The sequence below is a fragment of the Melozone crissalis genome, unplaced genomic scaffold (assembly GCF_028551555.1).
Source record: "Melozone crissalis strain CALT ecotype California unplaced genomic scaffold, PUWL_Pcris_2 ptg000042l_1, whole genome shotgun sequence".
In the NCBI taxonomy this organism is placed as follows: domain Eukaryota; kingdom Metazoa; phylum Chordata; class Aves; order Passeriformes; family Passerellidae; genus Melozone; species Melozone crissalis.
The window spans coordinates 2,380,842-2,394,545 of record NW_026535820.1 but is presented as its reverse complement, the minus strand read 5'-3'; the positions used below and the strand labels follow the sequence as shown (position 1 = coordinate 2,394,545).

Sequence of the window (13,704 nt, the reverse complement as noted above, 5' to 3'; positions counted from 1 at the left end):
TGGTTCCTAAAAAATGCAGAAAATTCAAAATATTCATGCTGCAGAAAGTGACTGGAAGCTAATCTCCTGATTGAATTTCCCTGTTAACTCCTGTTATTTTGTTAGTTTCATAATAATTTTTTTTTTCTCCCAGATTTTAACTCTTGGAGCTGTCAGAAAAGCCAACCTACAGTGAATTTGCAGGTTCTTACACTACCCCTCAGAAATCCTGGGTTTTTCCCCAGCCGCTTGGCCTGTCCCTAAAACTTTTGGTGGGGTGGAGGTGCTGATGTTCAACCTGTTTTTGCTGCAGGCTTGTGTCTGAAGAGCAACAGTCTCATGCCTCTGTGCAAAAGTCTTCACCTGAAAAAGCCTTCCAGGAAAGATTTCCACTGAGACCAGCCCAGCAACTCAGCCTTCTCTGCCACTGCTGGCTTTCTCTGGAGTCACATCTCGACCTGTGCTTTCACTTGGAAGGCAGCATCCCTTCAATATTTATCTGAAGTGTCTTGAAATCCTAGAACAACCCCTCCCCTGACCCCCATATCACATATTCTTCCCAAAGTCTGTAGGTTCCTTTTAAAAACAGAGCATGCCCTGCCTGCCTGCCTCACTGGGCAGAGAGCCTAGTGCCTGTTGCCCTTGATGTCTTTCTTACTACTTGTTTCAGCTGGTTGTTTTCTTGGTATTTAAAGGCTTTGTTGTGTTCCACACTTTCAATTAAGGAGGAAAAATGCTCTCTGTGTTGTAAGAGTGAAACTGGCGGTTGTATACTTTGGTTTGTAGCATAAACAGTTGCACAAGGATTCATTGGCAACCTTCCCTTCACTAAGGAGGCTATCAGTTAAATGTCACAGATGTGCCTGGGACTTGCCAAGAGCTGGAAATGTACTGGGAAACTTCTGAAAATGCCCTCAATTAAAGGGAAAAAAAAAGATCTAGTGGACACGTTAGCTGCAGCAGAGGTTGGAGATTTTCTGAGTGTCTGGTCAGCATCTCTTCTTGTGCATCCCTCCTTAACTCTGGAGTCTTCTTCCTCGTGTAACAGGCTCCATCTCTCCCTCTGCTCAAAGCCAGTCTTCTTCCTCTCATTGAGGAAGACATGAGTAGCTCATTTCTTCCGTGTGGCCTGTAAAGCTGAGCCTTTCCTTCTCAGCAACAGGATCACAAATAACATAAAGCATTAAAAATGCCCTGGCCCCTTGACACCTTCGTTATAACTAAAGCAACAGCGTGATCTCGTTGCTGGAATGCTTGCCCTCCCTTCCCTCATCACCCATCATCACTTCATGGTTTAACTACAGCCTAATCCTGCAAACACTTCCTACCCAGCAGAGCACTTACCAGCACATAAGTAGTCCACTGACAGGGGTGGATTATTCCAGGTAGGACGTCCTAGGAAAGCTAAAGAAGTGTTTGTACCACTGGGCCGTTCCTTTGCAGGCTCTTGGGGGATATTTCCTTCTGTCTATAAAGAGGCCTGCACACGCACGGTGCTGTATAAATAATTAATAATAACAGAACTCACACTGAACTAGCACATAGGGGAATTTGTACCCCCGGCTTTCCTGGCTGCTAGGAGGAAAATCACAGAATTATGGAGTTTACAGAAAGCCTCCTGATAGCATATCTGGGTTTGTGGTGTTCCTCGCACTTTAAGAAAATGTTATCTCTTCCTCTGCACCAGAGGAAACATTGAAGGACCTTCACCTGGCAAGGAGTGCACAGGAAACATATTTTAAGTTAATCCAAAATCTGATTAATATCTCCCAAAGGTAAATTAAAGCTCTTATCACCCTGTCTAACCTTTAATTGCACAACACAGGAGGTCTGGGTTTCATCAAACTATTGACTCTTTTTGTTTAAAGATTTCTTGGGCTTTCAGCAATTTTGCACAAATTATTCCTTGGTGAAGGCCTTAAGCAATAAAATAAGCTGCTAATTTTATTTCCAATGGACTCACCCTTTTTGTTCTCAAATTTTGTTGAATTTTTTTCTCTCAGAAATATGATGGAATGCATTTGAATAGATCCGAATTATCAAACAAAAATAAAAGATTAAACCAGGAAAAGCAAATAGAGAAGCAAAAACAGAGCTGAGAGGCCACAGAAGTTTGAAGGTCTGTGTGATGTTACAACACAGCTTCTGGATTAAGGAGAAAAGCAAAATACTCCCTTTATGAATATGATTAAGAAGGAAATCAAACTGAAGTTCTTTGTTGTAACATAGTCTCCTCCTGACTGAATTGATGGAAATGAGCCTTTCTGTAAAGGCTCTATGTCATGGTCATACATTTTTCAGGCTTACATCATCTGTTGCTCAGAGAGAAGTTTATCACTCAAGTGCAGTAGTCATGAAGGAAGGTAGTTTCCTCCTCAGGAAGAAGACATTTCCTTGTGGAGAGGGTGAAACACCTACCTCACATTCAGCTGCTCTGCTTTCCACGTGCTTTTGTAAACCAGACTGAGCTGTAAAGAACTGCACAGGGTAAGATTAGTATGAATTTTTGTTGCATTGACAATGTCCCTTAAGAGCAGGCAGAATATAACCTTACACCTCCAAAAAGTGCTTTAGCCACCAAAACATGGAAGTCACTGGGCTACGTTTCATCTCCACAGAAAACATTCCATTCTTTACAGAGTAATTTAATATTCAGAAAGTTCAAAAATGAACACTAGTGACTGCCTCATAATCAGCTGATACTGATATTTTAAGGAAAGAACTTGGAACACTAGACTTTTTCTATCCTAGCTGGCAAGTACTCTAAGCACCAGGTAACAGGAATCATATTCCTGTCTCACTAAGTTAGTAAATGTAGAATAGATCTGTTCAAAGTGAGAAGGATGAGTTGGAGAGGTGTATGATGCCCTCTTTCAGCAGAGACTGCTACTGGTGGACTAGGCTGTATCAAGAAAGCAAGAAAGGAAGAAAACAAGAAAGGAAGAAAACAAGAAAGCATCTTGCTTTCTCTGAAGCAAGTTAGTCTCCAGTCTTACCTATTGAGTAAAAAGCAGATTTTTGTTGGCAGGAATTCCTCCTTCACCAGTATGTTGCATCTTGCTCAAAGCAGTAAAAATCCATGAACATCTACAGGATAGGGTATCCTCTCCTTGGGAGAAAGGGAGCATCAGAGTCCCAAAGTGAGTGAAGGAGGAAATAATTCACGTACCTAAGATCAAAGTGCTTCAGAACATTCCCAGAAATGGAGATTTACATGGGCAATCCTCTGCTTTGAGAAGCTGTCTGTCTGTGCACTTTAAGATGTTCTGTGTTAGATCTGGGATACACAGAGATTTTTTTTTTAGTTTGTCACCAAGTTAGGTGACCTAGTTTGGCACTTAAACATTTGTGTATTTAGATTATAGGTGCTTCTGTTTTCAGTTTGGCAGACAGATCATTTGTGTACATATATTCACATGTACATATATATATATGTGTATATATATATATGTGTATATATATATGTGTGTGTGTGTGTGTGTGTGTATACACACAAATATATATGTATGTATATATATGTATATATGAATACATACATATATATATACATATATACATACATATATATATACACACATATATATATACATATATATACATACATATATATATACACACATGTATATATATATAAAAAAGTTTGGGTCCATTTTAAAAAGCCAGTACTGGTCCCTTTTTACAGATCTTGCAAAACCACCATTTTGTCTTAGTTCTTCTACTGGAAAAAAACATGAAGGACTTCTGTTTGTAGAAATAAAGGGTTTTCTGGCTAACCAATATTTAAAAGAAAATAGCAAAAAAAAAAAAAATCCTGAAAGCTATTAAGTCTCTAATTTCTCACAAACTCTTGTTCACAAAAATGTTTTCACAGTATTTTTGAAATATGTGTGGAAACTTTTTCTTCAGCTGTTGTGCAAACACAGCAGTTGGGAGTACAACTGATGCTAACAGAAGAGACAGAAATCCTTAAGGCATCAAAGCCTTACACTTACCCTTTGGGTGTCTGCAAAATCTGCTGCAAAATTTTGTACATAAGGTTGTGAAGGCCTTGACAGTGCCCTTCCTCCTTAACAAGCACCTTAGTTTTGTAAGTATTCACAAATAGATCTGCTGGTATTTCAAAAGCAGTTTCCAAATGACTCCAAAGGTGATATTCAAGATAATTGTGACTAGTTGGGATCTCATTTTCAGAAGACATCAGAAAAACCTCATCCTTTCTGGTGTATTTTAACTAAGTCAGTGCTATTAACATTCTGGCCCTGGGTTGTTTTGTCTATGAGTTAGAAGAAACATTGAAATAGTAGCAACATATTTCTCAGTGCTGTGTTGATCACATGCAACAAGTATTTCACAATAATAAGAGTATTTATGTTGAAGTGAGCTGCATAAATTGACTGCCCAGCCTTGGGCTGGGTGACTTTTCTTTTGCAAGGAACTATTGCATTTCTGTGCTCATTTAATTGTTTACTCCTACCATGTATTGTACATGGGAGCTGTAGTCGCTACTTGCCAGATATTTAACTACAATATTTCTAGTGCATCTTGTAAACAGTTCCCAGTTTTACAAATTATCAGTGGGATTGAACTTTCATTCACATGGTTAAAGTGTAGTTGCTGTGCTGCACTGGATGGGAACTTCTTCCTTGACAAGAAAAAAGCTCTGCACCTTTTTTACTTTATATTTTGTTTCCATATAGGAGGAGGTCAAGTTTGGTTTGCAATAAATTGTCATTTTATAAAAATAGAAGGCAAAAATGTTCAGCTGAAGCAATTGGGTTACCACAGACAGATGTCACATTTTGACTTTTTTTTTCCCCTATCCTATTTAAACATGTCTGCTTTGTTTTGAACCACATGTGAAGACCTCCTATCTTTAAACCTAAATAAATTTTAAAAATTCTAATCTCTTTCCAGCCAGTTCAAACGCAGTTAATTTGGGGTAGGGTGGGGGCTGGAAACAGACCATTTAAAAATAGGGTTACTTTACTATTATTGTAAAATAATAGCAACTTTACTATTATTGTCTTTACTGTACTTTACTATTATTGTCCTTAAATATTTTTAACACATACCATTGGTTTAGAAAAAGGAAATTTATGCTGCACATATAATCACAAACAAAAGTACATAAGCAGGTTTAAATTATCTGTTTTAATGCACAAATATAAATTTAATATATTGTAGCGAGGAGTATAAACTGTTTTATCTAGGGTAATTTTCTCCTCATTAATTGTGTGTTGTTGGATAAAACTTCATAGGTATTCAGGCTCTCCTAGATTCTGGCTATCACAAATAAAAGAAAATTTGGGCCTTAAATAAGTTATATTTTTATGTTAGCAACCACTTTGTTTAGCTTTCCTTCTTCTCATAAATCAATTATTGAGGTCTCCTTAATTAAAAACAGATTAGAAACATTTTCATTGTTGATTTTTAAATTTCCTTTGTACTGAAGTGCTATGGAGTAGCACAAAAGTGCACAGCCAACCATGACTAACTGCATGAAGCAAATAACAAGCTGCACCATCAAAAACAAGAGTCAGTGCTGCTCATGTGGAATACCAGAAATCATACCACAAAACACTTGACACATGTCTCACCCACCAGTGTGCACACTTGCCCAGCTCGTATCACACCTCAGGAATGCAGCCACAAGCAGCAAGGACTGCAGCAGAGGTAAACACCCCAAGGGAAGCAGCATTTCCCTGTGCCCCATCCTGACAGCTCCTCACGCCTTCGGCTTGGGGATCATCGGCCATGGGGAGCGAAAGGCAGAGCAAGCTGTGACTCAGGACATGCTTCCCTCCTGGCAGCTCTTCTGGAGGTGTCCCTGGGGAGCTGTGCCAAACACGCACCTGGAACACTATTGCCCAGGGCAGGTAGCTTGCCATGTTTGAGCCAGAAGGCTGATGGAAGATAGCCGTTATCCATTCTCACTGGTCACAGAACCATGTCTCCCCAAGGCACACAAAATCATCATTCCATGTTGTATTCTGGGCTCTGACAGTCCCTGTCTTTATTATCACTAAAAATCACCTCCCATCCTCTGCTCAGTTTTCTCAGGAGGTGCATAGGCCATTCTTATTTGAGCAAAGAAAAGAATAAATACCTGTTTGTAGGATGCAACTAAGAGTGGAGCATGCTGGATTTAACTGGGAGAGGATATAAGGATTACCATGCTTTTTTTTTTTACTTAGTGTTTCGAAACAAACAAACAAAAACCCAGTCCTCTGCCCATTAACTGGAAAACAAATCCAACTCAAAATTTTTGCTCAACTCTCACTGCAGGAAATGGGAAACCTTCTGTTGTTTCATGGGGAATTAGAGCAGGCCAGAAAGATGAGAGCAATAACAAGCAGCCACCCACCAATAAAATGCATGTAGTAAAGCACTGTCAGAGAGATCAAGGGCTTTGCATACACTTTAGGAAGGATTAGATTTCATTGTCACTTCAGGCCAAGGAGGAGGAGATTCCATATTCCTGCAGTCATTCATCCCAGCTACTCCCCTACTCCCAAGGTTCCTCTCTACTCTCATCCAAAGACCCTTTAAAAATGCTGCTGATAAGTACTAAATATTTTAAATCCTATGACTATGACTTCCATCTGAGGAAATTAAATGCCAGCTTAATTATCTCCTGAATTCAATGAAGACTCTAGCTGAAGGGTAAATTCAGCTCCACTGTGAATGGAAGGGCAATGCTGGAATGGCTGGGAACAGAAATCTGCGCCCTGTTCTGCAGCTCTACAGCCCTGGTGCTGCTGTGTTTTGTATTTGTCAGAAGCAGCACATCTGTCCCTTTGGGGACCAGTGCAGTCTGGAGTGTCCCTGGAAAACAGAGCAGTGTTCCACTGAAGATGATAACTCAGATACAAGATTATCCATGTGTATTCCCATCCTTTGCGCCATATCAGATACCCCCTTCTGTCAGCCATGAGCCTTTTCCTGTGCAGGTTCTTCATTTGCTGACCCCCAGAAGGTGTTGAAAGATTTTTGAGAGGATACCTAAGTGACCTGTTTTCTTTTTAGCATAATTCCTGCTGATTAATGAGTTCTATAGGTTCAAAACTGATGACAATTTGTGTTCTGAGTCCTTAAAATAAGTGTTGAGAACATTGTAGTGTGCTAGATAGGCAAATTGGCTATCCTAGGCTTTATTCCTAATTCCTACCTAGTTCCTAAAGACCAGTTTGCACCTTAGATCCACTTCTGTAAAACATGGCATTTGCTCATCTTTAAAGTGCTCTGAGACACAGGATGAGATGTGTGGTATGTGTGTGCAATGGGGAACTAAACTGTACTTGCTGCTTTGCAAACAGAAGTTGGACAAAATCTATACCTTAAACAACATATAATCTAGAAATGAAAATAAAATAAAAAACATCAACCACTGTCAGAGAAACAAACAACCATTTTAGAACTAATAGTAACATTCAAACATATTGATACTCTTTCAGTGGCCCATCATTATTTACTTTTTACACAATACTAAATATAAAATCTGTTCAGTTCCACTTCTAATTATTTTAGAAAACAAGAAAAAAAAATATGAGGTTAGTCTAGAAAAATAGATTAGTTTTTAGATTATCAGACTTAATTCCCAGCAGCTTTCAGATACTGACAGCTCAGGAACTAAGAGGAACAGCTGTGAACCAACCAGACTAAAGACTGGAGACAGGTCCAGTGGCTGCTGCAATATCACTGATGCAAGAATTTTGCTCAAGCTCTTGGGAGGTTTCTAGTGATAATGCCAAACTAAAGTGCATTTCTGTATATGTGTGTGAATACTGCAGGATATTCTTTGAGAAAATAAATGCTGCACGTGGAACAGACTGAAATCTCTTTACTGACACAGGAACCTTGGAATGCCTTAATGACACCAAAATGACACTGTGGTGCTCAGGTGCAGTATCTTGATGAGCTCCCTACAGAGGTCTTTGTGATGCTGTTGGTACCTGTAGGGAGCAGGACCTCTTTCTTCAGATTATTCCAGAAAAAGCACTGTCTGGCTTCATTGGGGCCTCTGTGATGACGCTTTTAACCTGTGGTTTGGAAGGTGCTTTGAAACAGACATCTGTGTGCACTTGACATAAGGCTGCAGACTTTCTAACTTGTGATTACAACAATCATTAGTCAGCCCTGCTTTTGGAAAAGAGTTAGAACTTCTGCTACTATATGACCCTCCTCCCCCAGTCTGCTCCATGTCTCTACAGTTTTGAGAAAAAGGAGTGAGCCCCCCAACTCAGTTCCTTGCCTTATGTCAGAATCAGAATCAAGCATAGTTCTTACAAGCAAGAGAATGTGAAATAAGAGTTTCACAGAGACACTCTTTCTCTACTGTTGCCTTGATTTGAAGAGGCTCAATGAGCTCTCTTGGGCCTAGGCAGCTGGTTGCACACATTTGGTTGCAATTTAATCATTGAGAGTGAAGTGAGCATCACTTTGCTGTGCTCCACATGCACTGGAGTAAGCCTGGTGCTCAATGCAGAGCCCACCTTCAACAAAGCAATTAATCTAAAATTTACTGAGACAGGGAACACACCACAGAGGTTCTGTTGATGCCAGGGAGGCCATACTGCCAGTCTCCTTGTTACATTCTCCCCAGTAAGCACAGCATCTCGCCCTTAGAACAGAGGCATGGGTTTGACTCTTGCTTTTGTTCTTGTTCTCCCTGAGAGGGGACAGTAATGCCATTTGTATCCTGCACACTGGCAGGTACAGCTAAAGCACAGACTGAGGCTGTTTCTGAGCTCTCTGAGCTGTCTGATGAGCTGAAGGAGCAGAATTTCTGCTCTAGCTGCCAATTAGGCAGGTAACATATCCCTGAGAAAGGTGGTGTGTAAGAGCTAATTATTTTTGTGTGCAGCTGCCTGAATAACTCGAGTCTGCCAGGTGCCAAACGCCCCTGGAAATCTGTGGGAACTGAAAGGCTCAGCTTGTTCCTGACTCTTTTATGGAGTCAGACCCTAGAAAACTTCAAACTTTTAGAACAAAGACTCCTTATCTGCCAGGCTTGAGAGTGAATCATACCCATGAGAAACATGAAGTAGAAAAAAAGGCCTCCAAGCACTGGTTCTGGCAGAGCAAGATGCGTGTTCCCCTAAAAGCCCATCCCAGAGGTGAATCAATGCCACTGCACCATTTCCTCACATTGCTGTTCCCCTGCTTTTCTGCATGAGTCACTGAGTTGTGATCTCTGGTTTTGGTGCTTCTACAATCTTGTGCAATGTTGTCATGGCTGTTATGCAGTTAAGCTTTATCTGTTGCATGAAATGAAATAATCTGTATTTTGGATAGATAAATGACCTAAATACCAGCATGTCTGGTCTAACACAGTACGTTTGTAGAAAGTGGTAGCATGGGGACAGCTTGGTTGAAACCTGGCTCTAGTGTGGTAGCCAGTCATTAGTTTTTGATTGTTTTCTTTTCCTTTTTTTTTCTCTTAGTTGTCTAACTGTGAGTGATAAAGAAAGAGAAGACACTGTCATTGTACACATGAACTGATGTGGTTTTACTGCATTTGGCCACACACTTAAAAGAAATATGCTGGTACAGAGCAGCCACAGGTCTTATCTCTGCTGCCACTCCTTTCACAAAAGAATGATCTTCACATCAACAGTTTCCACCCTTAGCTTGATAACGCTGCAGTCCTCCCTTTTGCTCTTGGTCCGAATGCAGAGATTAAAAACACTCAGTTGATGCAAACGGTGGGTTGGTACAACACACAGAATGGGGTGTAGATGTGCTTCACACAACAGAGAGCAGAATCGAAGGGGAAAATGTTGCTTGGAGGCAAGACGCCTCTTTAATTGATTATGGCAAGGAAAATCAAATACCATATTTGCTTTTTTCCTGGAGTATATCGAAAATGATCATAACTAACATCTGTTCATGTTAAGCAAATACTTGTCAAGATTTAAACTTCTGTTTGCATACAACTCTGAGTAGTGCATCTTAAAGTCATACATATTCATATAGAATGAAGAATGCATAATGTCTGCATAAAAAGATAAGCTGTATGACTATATATGAAGACAACAACTACAATTCTCACAGCACTGTCATTGGTTAATTTTAAAATATTCAAGCATTATTTAAAAAACAGTAAGCTGAACTTAAAACTACACTACAAAAAATTGTATAACTGAACCAATGCTGACTTGTTGTCCTCAATATTAATAAATTTTAATCAATTGCAAAGTTTCCCTTTTTTTTTCCCCTAACACTTTTTGTTAATTCATTGTTATTTTAACCTCCAGTAACACGATCAGACTTCTTCTGCCTCTGGGCAATTGAGTTATGCTCTGATCTTGAGTTCTAAGGGAAATGTTCAATTTTATTTTTTTCCACAGTTGAATAAACAGTACCATGTATACTATCTCTTGTGTTAGAATAGTGTTGTCTTCACATAAGACTCAAATAATGGTATTAGTCATTCATTTCCTTGTACACATACACCCTATTGCGTGTTGACAGGTTTATAAGGATGCAGTGGCAGCCGTGGGTGCTGGGAAGCTCCTAGACGACAGCCTTTGAATCCTTGCAGTCCTGAGCAATGGTGCCTGAGTTAGTCTGTTTATTGTCTGCTTTCTCTCCCAGATGCTTGACTTGTCTGAAAGATTAATACATTAACAAGAGTGGTAAGGTCCAGGGTTGCACATCTTTAAGACATGTTTATTACCAGATGGCACATGAGATTCAAAGGTCACTGTGGAAGGTAACATTTTAAAGTGAAACAACAATATTTATGTTCAAATACTATGCTGATGAGATCATATGGAAAAATGTTTCTGATTAAATTAGTTTATAAATAGCCCCAGTATATCTACTGGAAATTCCAAATGCCACTTTTAGTCTTACTTCTTTTACTCTATTACTTCCTAATTTATTTAGTAACACAAGACTACTTTCTTACATAAACTGACAAGTAGCTGAAAAAAAAAATCTTTACTGGATGGACAATCCCACTTTCTTAAATAATTGAAAATCCAGTGTGAAACCCTGTTCTATTGTCTACTGCTTAAAGCTAAATTCCATATCAGAGTTTTTTAAGACCTGAAAGAAATTTCAACTTTTAAATTCTCTGAGGTAAAATTCAGCTTGCAGTCATAATGACTTATTGGCAGATAGCTATGCTTATTTACAGGCAATATCATGTGCTACAACACATTTGACAAAAATCCTGTTATGCTACTTACACAGAACCCATACAATGAAAAGAAAATCCTTTTCTTTAGCATTTCCACAGGACTGACTATCTCATAGCTAATTAGTAAACATTATCAGTTACACTAAACCTGAAATCATGTTTATCCTCTGAGATTGTCACAAACTGTATGTAAATTCCAGAGGAAATAGTTTTGCATAGGTTTAAAAGGGCAACTAAGCTCCTAATTAACATTTCTTATCTACCATGCCACACAGGCATTAAAATGCAGAGGATTTAAATGGTACTTACTTTTCATGTGAACCGTTCTCAACTTTCATAGCTCCTTCCACTGGATCCAGTCCTTGCTCTGAAAACTGTTTCAAGGCACTTAACGCTGCCTAAAGAAAAAATGAGTTGTCAAAAAACCCAGTGGCACAATTATATTAGCACCAAATGAAGGAAGGTGTGTGTTTTGATTCTCTAGAATCCATAATTTCCTGTATATTGAAGCCATCCAGCCTACAGGGCTAAGAGAGTGGGTGCACAACAGCTCCATGATAAAGAGCTGTGCTTGTGCATGGATTGAGGAGATCTCCTTCCTGGGGTTATCAGTGACTCCCATTTGTGCCAATGCAAGCTTCATCACTTATAGAAAGAATAGGATAGACTTTTAGGATTCTTGGCTTTTTGGCTGTAAAGTCTCTCCAGCTTCCCCACATGCTTTCCCAGAGCCCACAATTTCCAGAGATCTTATGAACAAACTATTGAGTTGCAAATGGTTGGAGAAGGTGTGAGAAGAGGGAAGAGGGTCAGCAGGACACTACCAGCTCTCCAAAGTCAGATCTGGAACAATGTTACAGCCTGAGGTTTTACACACAGTGAGTGAAATGTGCTAATCAGGGGGAGCCTATATGGCGTGATTAGGGAGAATCAGGAACAGAAGAACAGTCAGTTTCTGTGTAACATTTTCCATTGCGTTCTTCATTGACCAACTTCTGCCTCATCTGCTATGAGTCCTCTCTTCTTCTCTTCCCTCTCTCTGCTTTGGTAAAAAAAAAATCCTTTTTTGTAATTGATTCAGAAAAGGTTGATTATGAAACTCTCTGACATCACATGGCCGACTTTGAAGATAGAGCCAGCACAATAAAACAGCTGAGGTCACTTCTACTGAGAAGGTGAAATATAAAGCAGAACCGCAAAATGGATTTTGCTTTTTAATCACTTCCTCCTGAGATGCATTCAGAACTAATCACAGGGGAAAGAAAAGGTGACTTTCCACATTGTGCCCTAAGCTAACACCTCAAGCAGTGGAACTGACTGGAGGCCCTAAACTGCTGTTCACAGTGAAGCAGCAATTGCTGCTGTCTTCTTATTTGTTGGGATAGAAAGCATCTGTGGCTCTATCTTCCTTTCCCTCAGAAAGCAGGGACCCTGCCTGGAACAGGAGCTGCCATTGTAATGAAGTATTAGATTTGCCTTTGTACTAATTCTTTGCCTGGATTCTCTCAACAACTCCTTCGCTTGAAAGGTATGTTTATACAACTTAAATATTATTAGACAATGTGTATTTTGGTGAGATGAATAACAGCACAAAAATTGCCAGGCTGCCCCAAATTAAAAGACCATGTGTCCCATATTTGTCTATAGTAATGACTAGCTGCTAAAGCCTCAGAAGGCTGTACAAGGCACTCCCACCCATCACGCATGAAAGTAGAATCTTTGTAGTCTGTGAAATGTTATGGTTTGCTCCCTGACCAAAAAAAAAAAAAAAAAAGGCTGAACATTTTATAAAGTGTCTTGGTAAACCCCTCAGATTATCACTGTTACCTATAATCCACTCCACCTTTACCATGTATTGTGAGACCCCTGTATGAGATCCCACTACTGGATCTTTCACTTTTGTCACTCACTGAGTTCCCCAGAGAGAATTTTCTCTTTCCTCATTTCTTCTGGTTTTCTTGATGTTTTGATATATTTCCATTCTTCACAAAAATTCTTTCTCTAGCACCTCACAGTGTCCCTTCACAAGTTTCACATGTGTATTCTCTACTCCCATAAGACCTAACCACCATCTATCTTTCCATCCTTGATCTTGACTGCACAGCAAATCACTGCTCATCACAAATAATTCCTCCAGTGGCAAGGAGGATTTTCAACTACTGTCCTTGAAACTTTTCTGTTCCAGTAACCCAACTTATTTCTTCATCCCAATTTCTCTCTTCTCCTCCTCTCCCTGAGGTCCTTTTCATCACAATGCAAGCACGACTCATCATGTGAGGAAGGGGAGTGATTTGGGCTCCTGTGTATCCTTGTACTTTAGTTGGTCATGGGTTAGCAACTATGATAAGGAGTCCAATGTGTAGAGACCAGCACCCAAGAATCTCCTGTCTTCTCACATCCATTTTTTCCTGATGCACATTAGCAAAACTATCAGAATCTCCTTCCTTCTTACGTATGGTAAACCAAAGCCCATTGCCAGGTAGCACTGCAAGGAGGGAAGGAAGCTGAGGCATCAGCTCCTCCCACACATTTAAACTGCTACCTCACATGTTTCTCAACCCACCTTGTTTACTTTTTCA

General features: G+C 39.7%; 1 protein-coding gene across 2 annotated transcripts in view; it reads right to left on the bottom strand.

The window, feature by feature from the left end:
- Positions 1 to 9,446: 9,446 nt before the first annotated feature.
- Positions 9,447 to 13,704, bottom strand: part of STAU2 (staufen double-stranded RNA binding protein 2) — a 170,598-nt gene continuing 166,340 nt past the window's right edge. For both annotated transcript variants that reach the window (XM_054284713.1, XM_054284714.1), the window contains 2 exons: positions 11,435 to 11,523; positions 9,447 to 10,588 (listed from right to left, as the gene is read on the bottom strand). In XM_054284713.1, the coding sequence (XP_054140688.1) occupies positions 10,495 to 10,588; positions 11,435 to 11,523 (183 nt within the window). In that variant the 3' untranslated portion in view covers positions 9,447 to 10,494. The remainder of the gene's footprint in view (positions 10,589 to 11,434; positions 11,524 to 13,704) is intronic.